General features: G+C 37.6%; 1 protein-coding gene and 1 pseudogene across 1 annotated transcript in view; one reads left to right on the plus strand and one right to left on the minus strand.

Moving 5' to 3' along the window:
• Positions 1 to 15,761, minus strand: part of Sycp1 (synaptonemal complex protein 1) — a 130,565-nt gene that overhangs the window by 25,292 nt on the left and 89,512 nt on the right. The window contains exons 26-27 of the mRNA XM_004667535.2: positions 12,841 to 12,933; positions 4,876 to 4,950 (exon numbers count right to left, since the gene is read on the minus strand). Coding sequence (XP_004667592.2) covers positions 4,876 to 4,950; positions 12,841 to 12,933 — 168 coding nt within the window. The remainder of the gene's footprint in view (positions 1 to 4,875; positions 4,951 to 12,840; positions 12,934 to 15,761) is intronic.
• On the plus strand, positions 1,989 to 2,499 carry LOC105944701 (annotated as a pseudogene).

Raw genomic sequence — 15,761 nt, forward strand, 5'->3', positions numbered from 1 at the left:
AGCAGAAAAAACAATCCTGGAGGTATCACAACTCCTATCCAAATTATACTACTGAGCCTGAGTGACAAGAACAATTTGGAACTTGGCCCTAAAACACACATGTAGACCAGTGGAATAAAATACTCAAAAACAAACACAGCTATAGCCTCCTAATTTTTAACAAAAGTGTCAAAAACATGCAGTGGGAAAAAGACATCTTCATTAAATGATGCTAGGAAAACTAAATATTCACATGCAGAAGAATGAATTTAGACCCATATTTAAATTTTAGACCCATATCTGACTTAAAAATCAATTCAAAATACATCAAAGGCCAGAAGTGGTGGTACACACCTTTAGTCCCAGCACTTGGGAAAGCAGAGGTAAGAGGGGATCACTGTGAGTTTGAGGCCAGCCTGGGAATACAGAGTGAGTTCCACGTCTGCTTGGGCTAGGAGAATACCCTACCTCAAAAAAAAAAAAAAAGTGAGATCAGTGGATAAGCATGGTGTTACATACTTTAGTTCCAGCACTTGGGAGGCTGCAAAGCCTAACACCCAGGTTGGGTTCCCCAGTGCCCACCTAAAGCCAGATGAACAGAGTGGTACATGAACCTAGAATTTATCTGCAGCAGCTGGAGGCCCTGGTGTGCCCATTCATTCTCTCTCTCTTCTTGCAAATAAGTAAATACATTTAAAATGTTTAACATCATTAAGGAAATGTAAGTTAAAACTACTTTGAGATTCTATCTTATACCAGTCAAAATCTAACTCAAGAAACACTAACATCAAGAAAACAAAGGAGGGGCTGGGGAAATGGCTTAGTGGTTAATGCATTTGCCTGCAAAGCCAAAGGACCCCAGGTCAATTCCCCAGGACCCACGTAAGGCAGGTGCACAAGGGGGCTCATGCATCTGGAGTTCATTTGCAGTGGCTGGGGGCCCTGGTGTGCCCATTCTCTCTTTCTATCTGTCTCTTTCTCTCTTGCTCTCAAATAAATAAATAAAAATATTTTTAAAAAGGAAAGAAAACAAAGGATAACAAATGCAAGCAAGGATATATGGAAAGAAGAACCCTTATTTGCTGCTGGTAGTAAAAACTGGTACAGTCACTTCGGAAATTAGTATGGAGGTTTCTCAGAAAATGAAAAATAAAACTACCTTTCCTGGATATGTGACTTTATTGCAGAGATATCTGCATATCCATGTTTATTACTGCATTGTTTGCAGTAACTAAGAAATGGAACTGGCCTAGATGTCTATTAACAGATGAATGAGGGCTGAGTAGACTGCTTGGTGGTTAAAAGGACTTGCTTTCAAAGCCTGCCAGTCCTGGTTCAATTCCCCAGTACCCACATAAAGCCAGATGCACAGAGTGGGCCATGAAACTGGAGTTGGAGCAGGGGGTTCTGGTACATCTATACTCACTCCCTATCCTTCCCTCTCCTTGCAAATAAATAAATAAAATTGTTTAAAAAAAAAACAGATGGATGGACAGAGAAACTATAGTACATATACACAATGCAATCTTTTCTTCCATTAAAAATAATCATGGCATTTTCAGGAAAACAGATGGTAAGCAAAATAAGCCAGATTCAGAAAGATAAATACTACATTTTCTCTCATATGTAAATCCTAGATCCAAATTTTCTTTCTTTAAATATTTCATTATTTATTTATTTGAGAGAGAGGAAATGAGAAAGAATGGGTGTGCCAGTACCTCTGGCCACTGCAAACAAACTCCAGATGCATGCAACACCTTGTGCATCTGACTTACATGGATGGGTACTGGGGAATTGAACCCTGGCCACTAGGCTTTGCAAGCCCCAACCCTCAATTTTCATATATGTGTAAGTATGCAAAGGTATATGTCATAAAAGTAGGAAAGGAACCATAAGAAGGGGAGGGATCTTAAGGGCTAAGGTGGGGAAGAGATTAATAGGCTTTCAAAGCAGAAGTAAGACTATTGAGAGGAAAAGAACCAGTAAGGAGTTAGGAAAATGAAAGAAGAATGTGGGGGAGGTGGACTAGTAAGAATAAAGCATGGCTCTTCCTTTTTTGCCACCAACATGTCAATAGACTGAGGAAAACCCAGAAACTTCAGGGCCATGTGAGCCATGGCTACGTCCACATCAGCAAGGCAAGTAAAGGAAGCACCCAGGAGGTTGGGGTAATGCTGGTGGCACACAGCACCACAGGATAAACGTTAACAAGCATCATCAAGGCTGATTTGGGAAAGTTGATATCTAGGCATTAATTACCACTCAAAGAAGAACCAGAGCTTCCTCTGCCTGTCAACCTTGACAACTTGTGGATGTTGGTCAGTAAACAAACAGGAGGTAAATGCTACCAGAAATAAGACTGGAGTTGCCCTCACTGATTTTGTACAATGGGGCTACTACAAAGTTCTGGGGAAAGGAAAACTCCCTAAGCAACTTGTCATCATGAAGGCCAAATTTTTCAGCAGAATAACTGAGAAAAAGATAAAGGGCATTGAGGATTCCTGTGTCCTAGTGACTTGAAGCCATATACTGAGGTTCATCAAATATTTTTCAATTAAAAAAGAAAAGTATTACAAAAATTTCATAATGAAATCCATTACTTTCCATGCTAATTTTAAAAATCGATGGACAATGAAAGCAATATCCTTGGAATGAAAAAAAGTGAAGAAATATCACCACAAACCTATGCAAATAACTGAAAAAATAGTAGTGTTGCTAGCAAAGATGCAAAGAGTTGGGTGCCTTACACATTGCTGTTAGCAATGTAAAATGATTATCACTACTTTAGAAAAGATTTGGCAGCCATGTGTGGTGGTGCACACCTTTAATCCCAGCTACTCAGGAGGCAGAGGTGGGAAGATCACTGTGAGTTCGAGGCCACCCTGAGACAACATAGTGAATTCCAGGTCAGCCAGAGCTAAAGTGAGACCCTACCTTGAAAAAAAAAGGATTTGGCAATATCTTATAAATTTAATACAAAACTTCCATACAACTCAATAATTACAATCTTTGGCAGCTATTTCAAATAAACAAACACTTATGGTCACACTAAACCTTTTACACAGAGATGTTCACTTTTTATTTTAATTTTATTCTTTCATAGATCAAAACTAGAAATAACAAAATGTTCTCTACTAGGTGAATACTTAAACTAATAAGGTGTATCCATATCACAGAATACTACTTGACAATAAAAAGTATCTAACAACTGATACATGCAAAATTTAATCTTCATGCAATTATGAAAGAAAAAGCCAATCCCCAAAAGACTGTATACCATGCCATATAATTCCATATAGTTCTTTTCTTGAAATAGCAAAAAAAGGGCTTTATTTTCATGGATAAATCATAATCAAACACAATCATATTATAAGTGACAATGAATTATTCCTAATGTCTAAATAAATAAGATGACATTAAAGCTGTCAATAAGAAATTCAACATGACCTACATCAAGAAAGTGGATAGGCTAATACCTAAATTCTAATCGGTAAAGGAATAGCAAGGTAGTATTATGAGCTACTCTTTATAAAGTTTGAAGTTTAAGAAGAACATAAAGGTTTTAAGACTTTTAAGTTAATGGAAGTCTTATTCATGGTCATTAAAGTGTAAAAATTAATCTAATCCATAGCATTTCAAAATAAAATAAATAAAAATTGAAGATAGCTCAGAGTTTAATCAAGGACATCAAAAGTAGACACAGAAGAATTCCTCTCTACTAAAACATTAGGATACATGTAAGTATGAGTGTTGTTACTATAGTGAAGACAAATCCATTTAGTTACTTATTTAACTAGTATCTATTAAAAATACAAAAAAAAGGGCTGGAGAGATGGCTTAGCGGTTAAGCGCTTGCCTATGAAGCCTAAGGACCCCGGTTCGAGGCTCGGTTCCCCAGGTCCCATGTTAGCCAGATGCACAAGGGGGCGCACGCATCTGGAGTTCATTTGCAGAGGCTGGAAGCCTTGGCGTGCCCATTCTCTCTCTCCCTCTATCTGTCTTTCTCTCTGTGTCTGTCTCTCTCAAATAAATAAATAAATAAATTTAAAAAAATACAAAAAAATCAAAAAAACAAAAATAAGAAATAATCCTAGACCCTGAAAAGCTTGCAATATGATAGACAGAATATATATTTAAATAACTATTTTAATATAAGAACAAAATGCTACTGGCACTTAGCATGTAAGATGTGTGAAATCTTCCACAGATAATGAAAGGAATTAAGTGCAAGAAATCAAAATTAACAAACAAGCTTGAAAGTGAAGTTATATTTTATCTCAGCTGTTGCAAAGTAACTAAAAGAACAAGTTTTAAATCATGCAAAATAGACCTAAACTTGAATTCTGATCATTCTACTTTCTTATGTGCTATTGAGTAAATAACCAAATCTCTGTAAAAATAAACATAACAATAAGTATGCATGCAACATTACTTTAATGATTGAATGAGATATAAGTAGGGTACCTAGCACAGTACTTGCTGTAGAGAAAGCAAAACCAAAAAAAACAATTTGGTACTTTAAATTATATCTAATCATTTTGCAAAAACTATAAAATGTTATAAAGATATATGACATTTTTCTGTAACAGTAAAAACTTTAAAATCCCACATTAAATATAAAAAATTTTAATGTAAGATAATATCTCTCTAAAAATATATTTTAAAGCATTTCAAACTTTTGATCACACCCACACACATACACACATATTTATATTCACATGTGCTTATGACTTAAATGAAACGTGTTAGGTGCTTCCAGAAAACTAAGAAAAAAAACTACTTTCTCATCCCTAGTGGTTAAAATTTGTGAAACTATTTTCTAATATTATGCTTATAAAATACAAACCAAACACCAAAACACCCTACAATCATTTTGCCCATAATACTAAAACCTACTTTTTCTTCCCTTTCTATTTCAAGTTGCTTCTTAAGGGATGAAAGTTCACTCTTGATATTAGATAGTTCAGTCTCCTAAAAAAAAGAAAGATGAAATTTATAAGTGCTTCCATATATTTCTCAATACAGTGAAAATATAATGTAACATTTTAAATAAATTCAGCTCTAACAAGATTTAACTCACAAAATGTCCTTTAAAAGCCTACAGATATGAAGGTTTGGATAATAATGGAAAATACCATTAAATGTATAAAAACATTAAGTAACCTCTGTTTAAACTATTCATTTTATAGTTTCCTCTAAAAGATATAAATCTCATATGTGTGTGTGTGTGTGTGTATCAATCACTCTTTTCCTAAACTTCAGAGCTTTGAATTTACTTGAAGTAGTAGAAGAGGGACTAGTAGTTTAAAAGTAGTAGTTCAGTGGGAAGGGAGGGGAGGGAGACAAGAGAAAGCAATGGGGTGAACATGATCAAAATACATTATGTAGCGGGGGAGGGAGGGTATTACCATGGGATTTTTTTTATAATCATGGAAAATGTTAATAAAAATTTAAAAATACATTATGTATACATGTATAAAAATTGTCAATAAGAATAAATGAAAAAAATTACTGCAATTGTACTCAAACATTTTAGTTGAAGAGTTTATTCCATCATTTCAAAAACTAAATTGGGGCTGGAGAAGTGGCTTAGCAGATAAGGCACTTGCCCGTAAAGAAGCCCAAGGACCCAGGTTCCATTCCCTAGTACCTACATAAGCCAGATGCACAAGGAGTTTGTATGCATTGGCTAGAGGCCCTGGCATGCCCATTCTCTCTATCTGCCTTTCTCTCTCTCCCTTAGATAAACAAATAAAATTTAAATAAGTAAACAAATAAATTGGTGGACTGGGGAGACAGCTCAGTCAGTTAGGTGTTTATATGCAAGCATGAGGCCCTGAGTTGGTTCCCCATTACCCACATAAATGCTGAGTATGGTGGCATACACCTATAATCCTAACACTGGGAAGGCTGAAACAGGACAATCTCTCAGGCTCGCTGCAAGCTAGTCTAGCCTAATTGGTGAGTTCTAGGCCAAATGAGAGACCTGTCTTAAAAAGAGGTAGCCAGTACATCTGAGGATTACACCCAAAGTTGTACTCTGGCTTCTACATTCACACATATGAACATGCATGCACACATATACAACATACACACATGAAAAGGGCAAAAAAAGTAAAATAAATTGGAAAATGCTTAACCAGAAAATATGTAAGATTCCTTTTAGAGCTAAAACTATTAATCTATAGATCAAAAGTTGCAGCTTTACTTAATATTTTTCTTTGCCATCAGTGCTGGTATTATAAGAATTAGGTTTTGGGGACTTCCGGTTAAGATGGCGGCATAGATACCACGCCAAAGCAGCCTGGGGGGGGAGGAGACCAAAAAAACCTCAGCAAAATACACACTTTTACTAAAAAGTGAGGTGTATAGGAAATTGAAGTGGCAGCAGAAAAGTAAGAGAGATCCAGAGCATCCAGAACCCGCACAGGCCGACAAAAGCGGCCCCTGCAGCTCCGCCAACTGTGGTAGCAGCGGGGCGCACCAGAAAGCCGCTGGGCTCGGCTCCTGCCGCGGGGAAAACCAGGTGCGGGAGCTTCCCCTCACACCGCGCTCTCCGCAACTCAGGAAATGTGAAGGGAGAGCAGCAGTGAGCAGCGGAGGAGCAGAACGCAAGGTAGAAGAACACGTGGAGCAGCGAGAGAACCAGAGCAGCTGTGGCTCCCTCCCCTCCCCCACCGCCTGAGCCCAGCTCCAGCGAACAGAACAGGGGTCCGGGACCCGACCACGCCAACTAGAGCCGACAGCGGGACCCAAGCAGGAGCAGAGTTCGGCAGCAACATCAGCAGCTCCAGAACCGGTACCAGGGGCCCCAGCAGCAGCAGACCCAGGAGCGGCAGCAGCGGCAGACCCAGCAGCAGAACCAGGAGCGCCAACAACAGCAGACCCAGAAGCAGCAGCAGTTCCAGCAGCGGGGGTGCTCATCTGCAGGGCCACAGTTTCCAGGCTTGGTTTGCCCCGCAGGAAAAGCCAGTGCCCAGCTCCAGAAATCAGAACAGTAGCCCAACGACCCAGGCAGCAACTTGACTGAGACCAAACTCATCCAAGGTAACTGGGTTTGCACCAGGGAAGGGTCTCACTTGGTCACAAGCTGACTGGGATCCCTCAACATACCAGAAATCTTACTTCTATGTTGATAGAGGATCTGGTTGTTATAATAACTACTCTAGCATACATACTTGGGGCTGTTTTTGACTGAATGGGTACAATGTTTAGTTAACTTTTAGAACCTACCTGTGTTTTATTCCACTCAGCCTACTTGAATACGCCCATAGCAGGGAAACTCAACCCCTAGGAGCACCTTTGTAGATACTCTCAGAGTCTTAAGAGCCACATCTAACACCTTAAGCTCCTATCCTGAAAATATATAACATCAAATCAATTGATACAGCTAAGAATACCCAGTAGCTAGAAAATCCAAGCATTAACTTAATCCAAGATGCAAAAATATATACATTATAACACAAGAAACACTAAAAAGTAAGACTATATAAATCCACCTAAAAGTATTAATGCATCAGAAATGACCTCCAGTGAGAACGAGTTAGAGGAAATGCCTGAAAAAGATTTCAAAAGAATGATTGTAAATATGTTCAAAGAAGTTAGAGAACAAATCAAAGGAGTCAAAGAAAACTTAAAGAGGAAATCAAAGGAATCAAAGAAGATGCAGGAAACCAATCTCATGAAATAAAGAAGGCAATACAAGACATAAATAAGGAAATAGAAATAATAAAGAAAAACCAGTCAGAATTACTAGCAATGAAGAACACAGTTAATGAAATAAAAAAAACTCTGTAGAAAATCTCACCAGTAGAATGAATGAAGGAGAGGACAGAATATCTAAGCTAGAAGACCAGGTGGCAGATCTAATACAGGCCAACAAAGAGAAAGACAAACTGATAGAAAAGTATGAGTGGGAATTTCAAGATATTTGGGACACTATGAAAAGATCAAATATTAGAATTCAGGGCATAGTAGAAGGAGAAGAATTTCACTCAAAAGGCATAGTAGGTGTCTTCAACAAAATCACAGAAGAAAATTTCCCCCAAATTGGGAAAGAGGTGCCAATACAGATACAGGAAGCCTTTAGAACCCCAGCCAGACAAAACCTGGAAAGAACCTCTCCTCGCCATATTATAATCAAACTTCCAAACACACACACCGAAGAAAAAATATTGAAAGCAGTTAGAGAGAAAAATCAAGTTACCTACAAAACTAAGCCCATCAGGATTACAGCAGATTATTCAACACAAACTTTTAAAGCCAGAAGGGCTTGGAGTGATATATTCCAAATTCTGAAAGATAACAACTGTCAACCAAGGTTACTTTATCCTGCAAAGTTATCCATTCAAATAGACGGAGAAATAAGGACATTCCATGACAAAAGCAGGTTAAAGGAGTATTTGAAGATAAAACCAGCTCTACAGAAACTACTTGATAGAATCCTCCATGCTGAAGAAAAGGAAAAGCACACATATAAGGAACCTAGAAAAAACAAGCAATACTCAAATACTAGTTAACAGAAGAGAGCACAGGTAGAACCAGAACCACACACACACACAAAAAAAAATGTCAAACATAAATACACACCTTTCAATAATATCTCTTAATATCAATGGCCTCAATGCCCCAACGAAAAGACATAGATTCGCAGACTGGGTTAAAAAGCAGGATCCTACAATTTGTTGTCTCCAAGAAACTCACCTTTCTACAAAGGATAGACATTACCTTAGGGTGAAAGGTTGGAAGACGGTGTTTCAAGCAAATGGGCCTAGAAAACAAGCAGGGGTTGCTATCCTAATATCAGACAGGGTAGACTTTAGTCCAACGTTAGTCAAGAAAGATAAGGAAGGGCACTTTATATTGATCAAGGGCACACTCCAACAGGAGGACATTACAATCCTAAACATATATGCACCTGTCATGGGGGCTCCCAAATTCATCAAACAACCACTATTAGAACTAAGGTCACAGATAACACCAAACACAGTGGTGGTGGGTGACTTTAACACCCCACTCTCATCAATTGACAGGTCATCCCGGGAAAAAATAAACAGAGAGGCATCTGGACTAAATGAGGTCATAGAAGAAATGGACTTAACAGATATATACAGGACATTTCATCCAAAGGCTGCAGAATATACATCCTTTTCAGCAGCACATGGAACATTCTCTAAAATAGACCAAATATTAGGACAAAAAGCAAATCTTAACAAATTCAGAGAAATTGAAATAACTCCTTGCATTCTATCGGACCACAATGGAATCAAACTACAAATCAATAGCAAGAAAACCTATAGAGCATACACAAAATCATGGAAACTAAACAATACACTACTAAATGATGAATGGGTCAATGAAGAAATCAAAAAGGAAATCAAAAAATGTATAGAGTCAAATGATAATGAGAACACAACATACAAAAATCTCTGGGACACAATGAAGACAGTTCTAAGAGGTAAATTTATAGCCTTAAGTGCCTATATTAAGAAATTAGAAAGGTCGCAAGTAAACGACCTAATGCTTTGCCTTAAAGCCTTGGAAAAAGAAGAACAAGGCAAACCAAACATAAGTAGACAGAAAGAAATAATAAAGATTAGGGCAGAAATTAATGAAATAGAAACAAAAAGAACAATCCAAAGAATTAATGAAACAAAGAGTTGGTTCTTTGAAAGGATAAACAAGATTGATAAACCCTTAGCAAATATGACCAAAAGAAAGAGAGAAGAGACACAAATTAATAAAATCAGAGATGAACAAGGAAACATCACAACAGACTCCAGAGAAATTCAAAAAATCATAGGGACATACTATAAAAGCATATACTCCACAAAGTTTGAAAATCTGAAAGAAATGGATGATTTCCTTGATCTATATGACCTACCTAAATTAAATCAAAATAAATTAATCACTTAAATAGACCTATAACAAACATGGAGATCCGAACAGTTATCAATAATCTCCCAACTAAAAAAAGCCCAGGCCCAGATGGATTCACTGTTGAATTTTTACCAGACTTTTAAGGAAGAGCTAATACCATTGCTTCTTAAGCTTTTCCAGAAAATAGAAAAAGAAGGAATTCTGCCAAACTCCTTCTATGAGGCCAGCATCACCCTGATACCAAAACCAGGCAAAGATAGAACAAAAAAAGAAAATTACAGACCAATCTCCCTCATGAACATAGATGCAAAAATTCTCAACAAAATATTGGCAAACAGAATACAAGAATATATCAAAAAGATCATTCACCCTGACCAAGTAGGCTTTATTCCAGAGATGCAGGGATGGTTCAACATATGCAAATCTATAAATGTAATACATTACATAAACGGGTTGAAGGACAAAAATCACATGATCATCTCATTAGACGCAGAGAAAGCATTTGACAAAATCCAACATCCCTTCATGATAAAAGTCCTACAGAGACTGGGAATAGAAGGAACATATCTCAATATAATAAAGCCTATTTATGACAAGCCTACAGCCAACATATTACTAAATGGGGGAAAACTGGAAGCTTTTCCACTAAAATCAGGAACAAGACAAGGGTGTCCACTGTCCCCACTTTTACTTAATATAGTTTTGGAAGTCTTAGCCATAGCAATAAGGCAAGAGACACACATAAAAGGGATACAAATTGGAAAGGAAGAGATCAAGTTATCATTATTTGCAGATGACATGATTCTATACATAAAGGACCCTAAAGACTCTACTAGCAAACTGTTAGAGCTGATCAAAACCTACAGCAATGTAGCAGGATACAAAATAAATACACAGAAATCAGTAGCCTTCATATATGCTAACAACAAACACACAGAGGATGAAATCAGAGAATCACTCCCGTTCACAATTGCATCAAAAAAAATAAAGTACCTTGGAATAAACCTAACCAAGGAAGTCAAGAATCTCTACAATGAGAACTTTAAAACACTCAAGTGAGAAATTGCAGAAGACACTAGAAAGTGGAGAAACATCCCTTGTTCCTGGATTGGAAGAATGAATATTGTGAAAATGGAAATCTTACCTAAAGCAATCTACACATTTAATGCAATCCCTATCAAAATTCCAAAGGTTGAGCCGGGCGTGGTTGCGCACGCCTTTAATCCCAGCACTCAGGAGGCAGAGGTAGGAGGATCACCGTGAGTTCAAGGCCACCCTGAGACTATAGAGTTAATTCCAGGTCAGCCTGAACTAGAGTGAGACCCTACCTCGAAAAAAAAAAAAAAATCCAAAGGCTTTCTTCATGGAAATAGAAAAAACAATCCAAAAATTCATTTGGAATCACAAAAAACCTCGAATATCTAAAATAATACTGAGCAACAAAAATGAGGCTGGTGGTATCACCATACCTGATTTTAACCTATACTACAGAACCATAGTAACAAAAACAGCATGGTACTGGCACAAAAACAGACATGTACATCAATGGAACAGAATAGAGGACCCAGATGTAAGCCCAAGTAGCTATAGCCACCTGATATTCGATAAAAATGCCAAAAATACTCATTAGAGAAGAGACAGCCTCTTCAGCAAATGGTGTTTTGAAAACTGGATATATATCTGCAGAAGGATGAAAATAGATTCTTCTCTCTCGCTATGCACAAGAATTAAGTCTAAATGGATTAAAGACCTTAACATCAGACCTGAAACTCTGAAACTGCTAGAGGAAAAAGTAGGGGAAACCCTTCAACATATTGGTCTTGACAAAGACTTTCTGAATACAACCCCAATTGCTCAGGCAATAAAACCACAGATTAATCACTGGGACCTCATGAAATTACAAAGATTTTGCACTGCAAAGGACACAGTGAAAAAAGCAAAGAGGCAACCTACAGAATGGGAAAAAATCTTCGCCAGCTATATATCTGATAGAGGATTAATATCTAGGATATACAAAGAACTCAAAAAGTTAAATAATAAGGAATCAAACAAGCCAATCAAAAAATGGGCTATGGAGCTAAATAGAGAATTCTCAAAGGAAGAAATACGAATGGCATATAAGCATCTAAAAAAATGTTCTACATCACTAGTCATCAGGGAAATGCAGATTAAAACTACATTGAGATTCCATCTCACTCCTGTCAGATTGGCTACCATCATGAAAACAAATGATCATAAATGTTGGCAGGGATGTGGAAAAAAAGGAACCCTTCTACACTGCTGGTGGGAATGCAATCTGGTCCAGCCATTGTGGAAATCAGTTTGGAGATTCCTAAAACAGCTAAAGATTGATCTACCAAATGACCCAGCTATAGCACTCCTAGGCATATATCCAAAGGACTCATCTCATTTCCTTAGAAGTACATGCTCAACCATGTTTATTGCTGCTCAATTTATAATAGCTGGGAAATGGAACCAGCCTAGATGTCCCTCAACTGATGAGTGGATAATGAAGATGTGGCACATTTATACAATGGAGTTCTACTCAGCGGTAAAGAAAAATGAAGTTATAAAATTTGCAGAAAAATGGATGGACCTGGAAAGGATTATACTAAGTGAGGTTACCCAGGCCCAGAAAGCCAAGCGCCACATGTTCTCTCTCATATGTGGATCCTAGCTACAGATGATTGGGCTTCTGCGTGATAATGAAAATACTTAGTAGCAGAGGCCAGTAAGGTAGAAAGAAGACATCAAGGGTAGAGAAAGGAAGGGAGGAGTATACTTAATAGGTTGATATTGTATATATGTAATTACAATGACTGTAATGAGGAGGTAATATGATGGAGAATGGAATTTCAAATGGGAAAATGTGGGGGTGGGGAGGGAGGGCATTACCATGGGATATATTTTATAATCATGGAAAATGTTAATAAAAATTAAAAAAAAAAGAATTAGGTTTTACTGCTTTGTTCTGTATCTCACCAAAGAAGCTTTCATTGATGACTGTTCTTGTTCTCTACTTTTATAAAGTCCTAATTCTGAGTCTCGTTCTTCAACAATCTTATCATACTGGTGCTGTATTAAACAAAATGAAAATCATAGTTGTATAAAGACTGAATAGATTATATTTAATAAGATTAGTTGATTATATTTTTAATATTTAAAGAAAAGTATTATAATAAATCTTAGCACATATATATATATTTTCTGGGAGGAGGGGTTGAGGTAGGGTCTCACTCTAGCCCAGGCTGACATGTAATTAACTATGTAGTCTCAGGTTGGCCTCGAACTCACAGCAATCCTACCTCTGCCTCCCAAGTATTAGAATTAAAGGTGTGCACCACCACACCAGGCTGCATACACATACTAATATACATATATTACAATTGTATATGTTAGTCAAAGAAATGTGAATATGAAACATAGACATGTCTTGGACATAACCTAACAGAAGAACAGGAACTAACTAAACTGGGACCATTAGGTTTCATCATTGAAAAAAGTATCGAATTTGGTGGGTTTACTATACTCATACTCTCAACACTAAGAAGGCTGATGCAAAAGTATCACAAGTTGAAGGCCAGCCTGGGCCACACATGAGACTCCTGCCTCAAAAAGTAGGACTTCTTAAAAAAGAAGTCTTTTAGACTGCTTCCAAATGTAAGATATAAAACACATGACCCTTGAAAATTCTGTTATGACAAAAATAAAGCTATGTGCCAAGGTGTAGTAAACAGACCCTGAGGATACTCAACATCTACTGAAGTAGAGATCCAGAGGCCCCTAAGAGCTCATCACTGAACAGTAGACTTAAAACTCAGCCACCACAGTTCAGGGAATTTTGCAGAGAGGGGGCAGAAAGATTGTAAGAGCCACAGGTTCAGACATCATGCCCAGAGGCATTGCCCCTCCCAAAAAAATAGCTGACTGCTGATCCCACAATGCATAAACTACAACCCCATAGGAAACACCTGCAACCCCACTTAGGAGTGTCCCCCATGGAATGGAGGCAGGGATGAAGAAAAAGTGGGCACCAATAGATGGTATATCCATACAAAACATCTTGTTAAAAATAATAATAAGCATCAAAAAATAAAACTATGAGCCGGGCATGGTGGCGCACGCCTTTAATCCTAGCACTTGGGAGGCAGAGGTGGGAGGAACATCGAGAGTTCAAGGCCACCCTGAAACTAATAGTTAATTCCAGGTCAGCCTGGACCAGAGTGAGACCCTACCTCGAAAACCCAAAAATAAATAAATAAATAAATAAGGCTATGAAAGACTATTAGATTTAAATCAAAAAGACTTTCCAGTCAGTTTAAGTTCTACTAGCCAAAGGCAAGAATACTTCAGTATCAATATGGATGTTAAATTAAAATATATACATTTTGTTTAAATCTATTTAGTTTGCAGTGTTATTTAAGAGTAATGTTAGATTCCAGCAGTAACTTTTAAAATTTAATAGGTAGGTATACTCTACCTCTTCTACAAATCTTAAGGAGAATGAGGGAAACTTGCTTTTCCTAAAATAGATGTTAAGCCTCACATCTATTCATTCCTTGATTATGAACTTGTTTAGGGGGCTGGAGAGTTGGCTCAGCAACATAGGCACTTGGTTGCAAAGTCTAAAGGCCCAGGTTGATTCCCTAGTACCCATGTAAAGCCAGATGCACAGAGTGGCGCATGCATCTGAAGTTCATTTGCAATGGCAAGAGGCCATACGGTGCTCCTTCTCACATTCTCTCGCTCTCTCTACTTATAAATGAAAATATTTTTGAAAGAACTTGTTTAGCCTAGTAAATAATAGATACATGTTTAAAATACAAATGTTAATAAGAAAGATCCTGGGAATTAGTTAAATAAAAGATGGTAAGTGCTATGAGACTATCAAAAGTATTTAGAAAATGAATGTAACTTCTATGTATTATACATAAGGAGAGGAAGTGATACCTCAATTTATCTGTGTGGTTAAAATCTGAACTTTGAGAAATAAGGGACCAGGAATAATTCAAGCTATAACTAGTTATTATCATATAAACATTATTATTTTCTGACAAATCAGACTACTTGAATTCACACTTATAATAGAAATAATAGCTCCAGTTAATAATTTTTTCTCTTTCGTGATTTTAATTGAAGCACTGCTAAGTCATTTTTTATCTGTCATAAAAGCACCAAATTTTAAAATCTAAATCAAATTTTGGGAAGGGGAAGAAACACTATCAAGAACTTCCCTCCAGGGCTGGAGAGATGGCTTAGCAGTTAAGCACGCTTGCCTGTGAAGCCTAAGGACACTGGTTCAAGGTTCGATTCCCCAGGACCCACATTAGCCAGATGCACAAGGGGGCGCATGCGTCTGGAGTTCGTTTACAGTGGCTGGAGGCCCTGGCATGCCCATTCTTTCTCTCTCTCTCTCTGCCTCTTTCTCTCTCTGTCTCTCTCAAATAAATAAAAATAAAAATAAAAAAAGAACTCCCCTCCAGAACAAAACAATGATGCTCATTCCTCCATATGCCTAACTCAAAGGTCAAGTGAAACAAAAACAAAGCTAAATTTAAAAAAAAAAAACCCACACAGAAATAAAAAGTAATAAAAATAACATTCCGGCCAGGGGTGGTGGCACATGCCTTTAATCCCAGCACTTGGGAGGCAGAGATAGGAAGATTGCCGTGAGTTCAAGGCCACCCTGAGACTACATAGTGAATTCCAGGTCAGCCCGGGCTAGAGTGAGACTCTACCTCGAAAAACCAAACAATAACATTCCAGGGCATTTCATAGTCTTTGCAGTGCTCATTGTCCTTCAGCTGACTTTCAAAGAATTAACACTCTACTTCATCAAAATATACATTTCCGGGCTGGAGAGATGGCTTAGCGGTTAAGCGCTTGCCTGTGAAGCCTAAGGA

Source organism: Jaculus jaculus, chromosome 19 (genome assembly GCF_020740685.1).
Source record: "Jaculus jaculus isolate mJacJac1 chromosome 19, mJacJac1.mat.Y.cur, whole genome shotgun sequence".
Lineage (NCBI taxonomy): Eukaryota > Metazoa > Chordata > Mammalia > Rodentia > Dipodidae > Jaculus > Jaculus jaculus.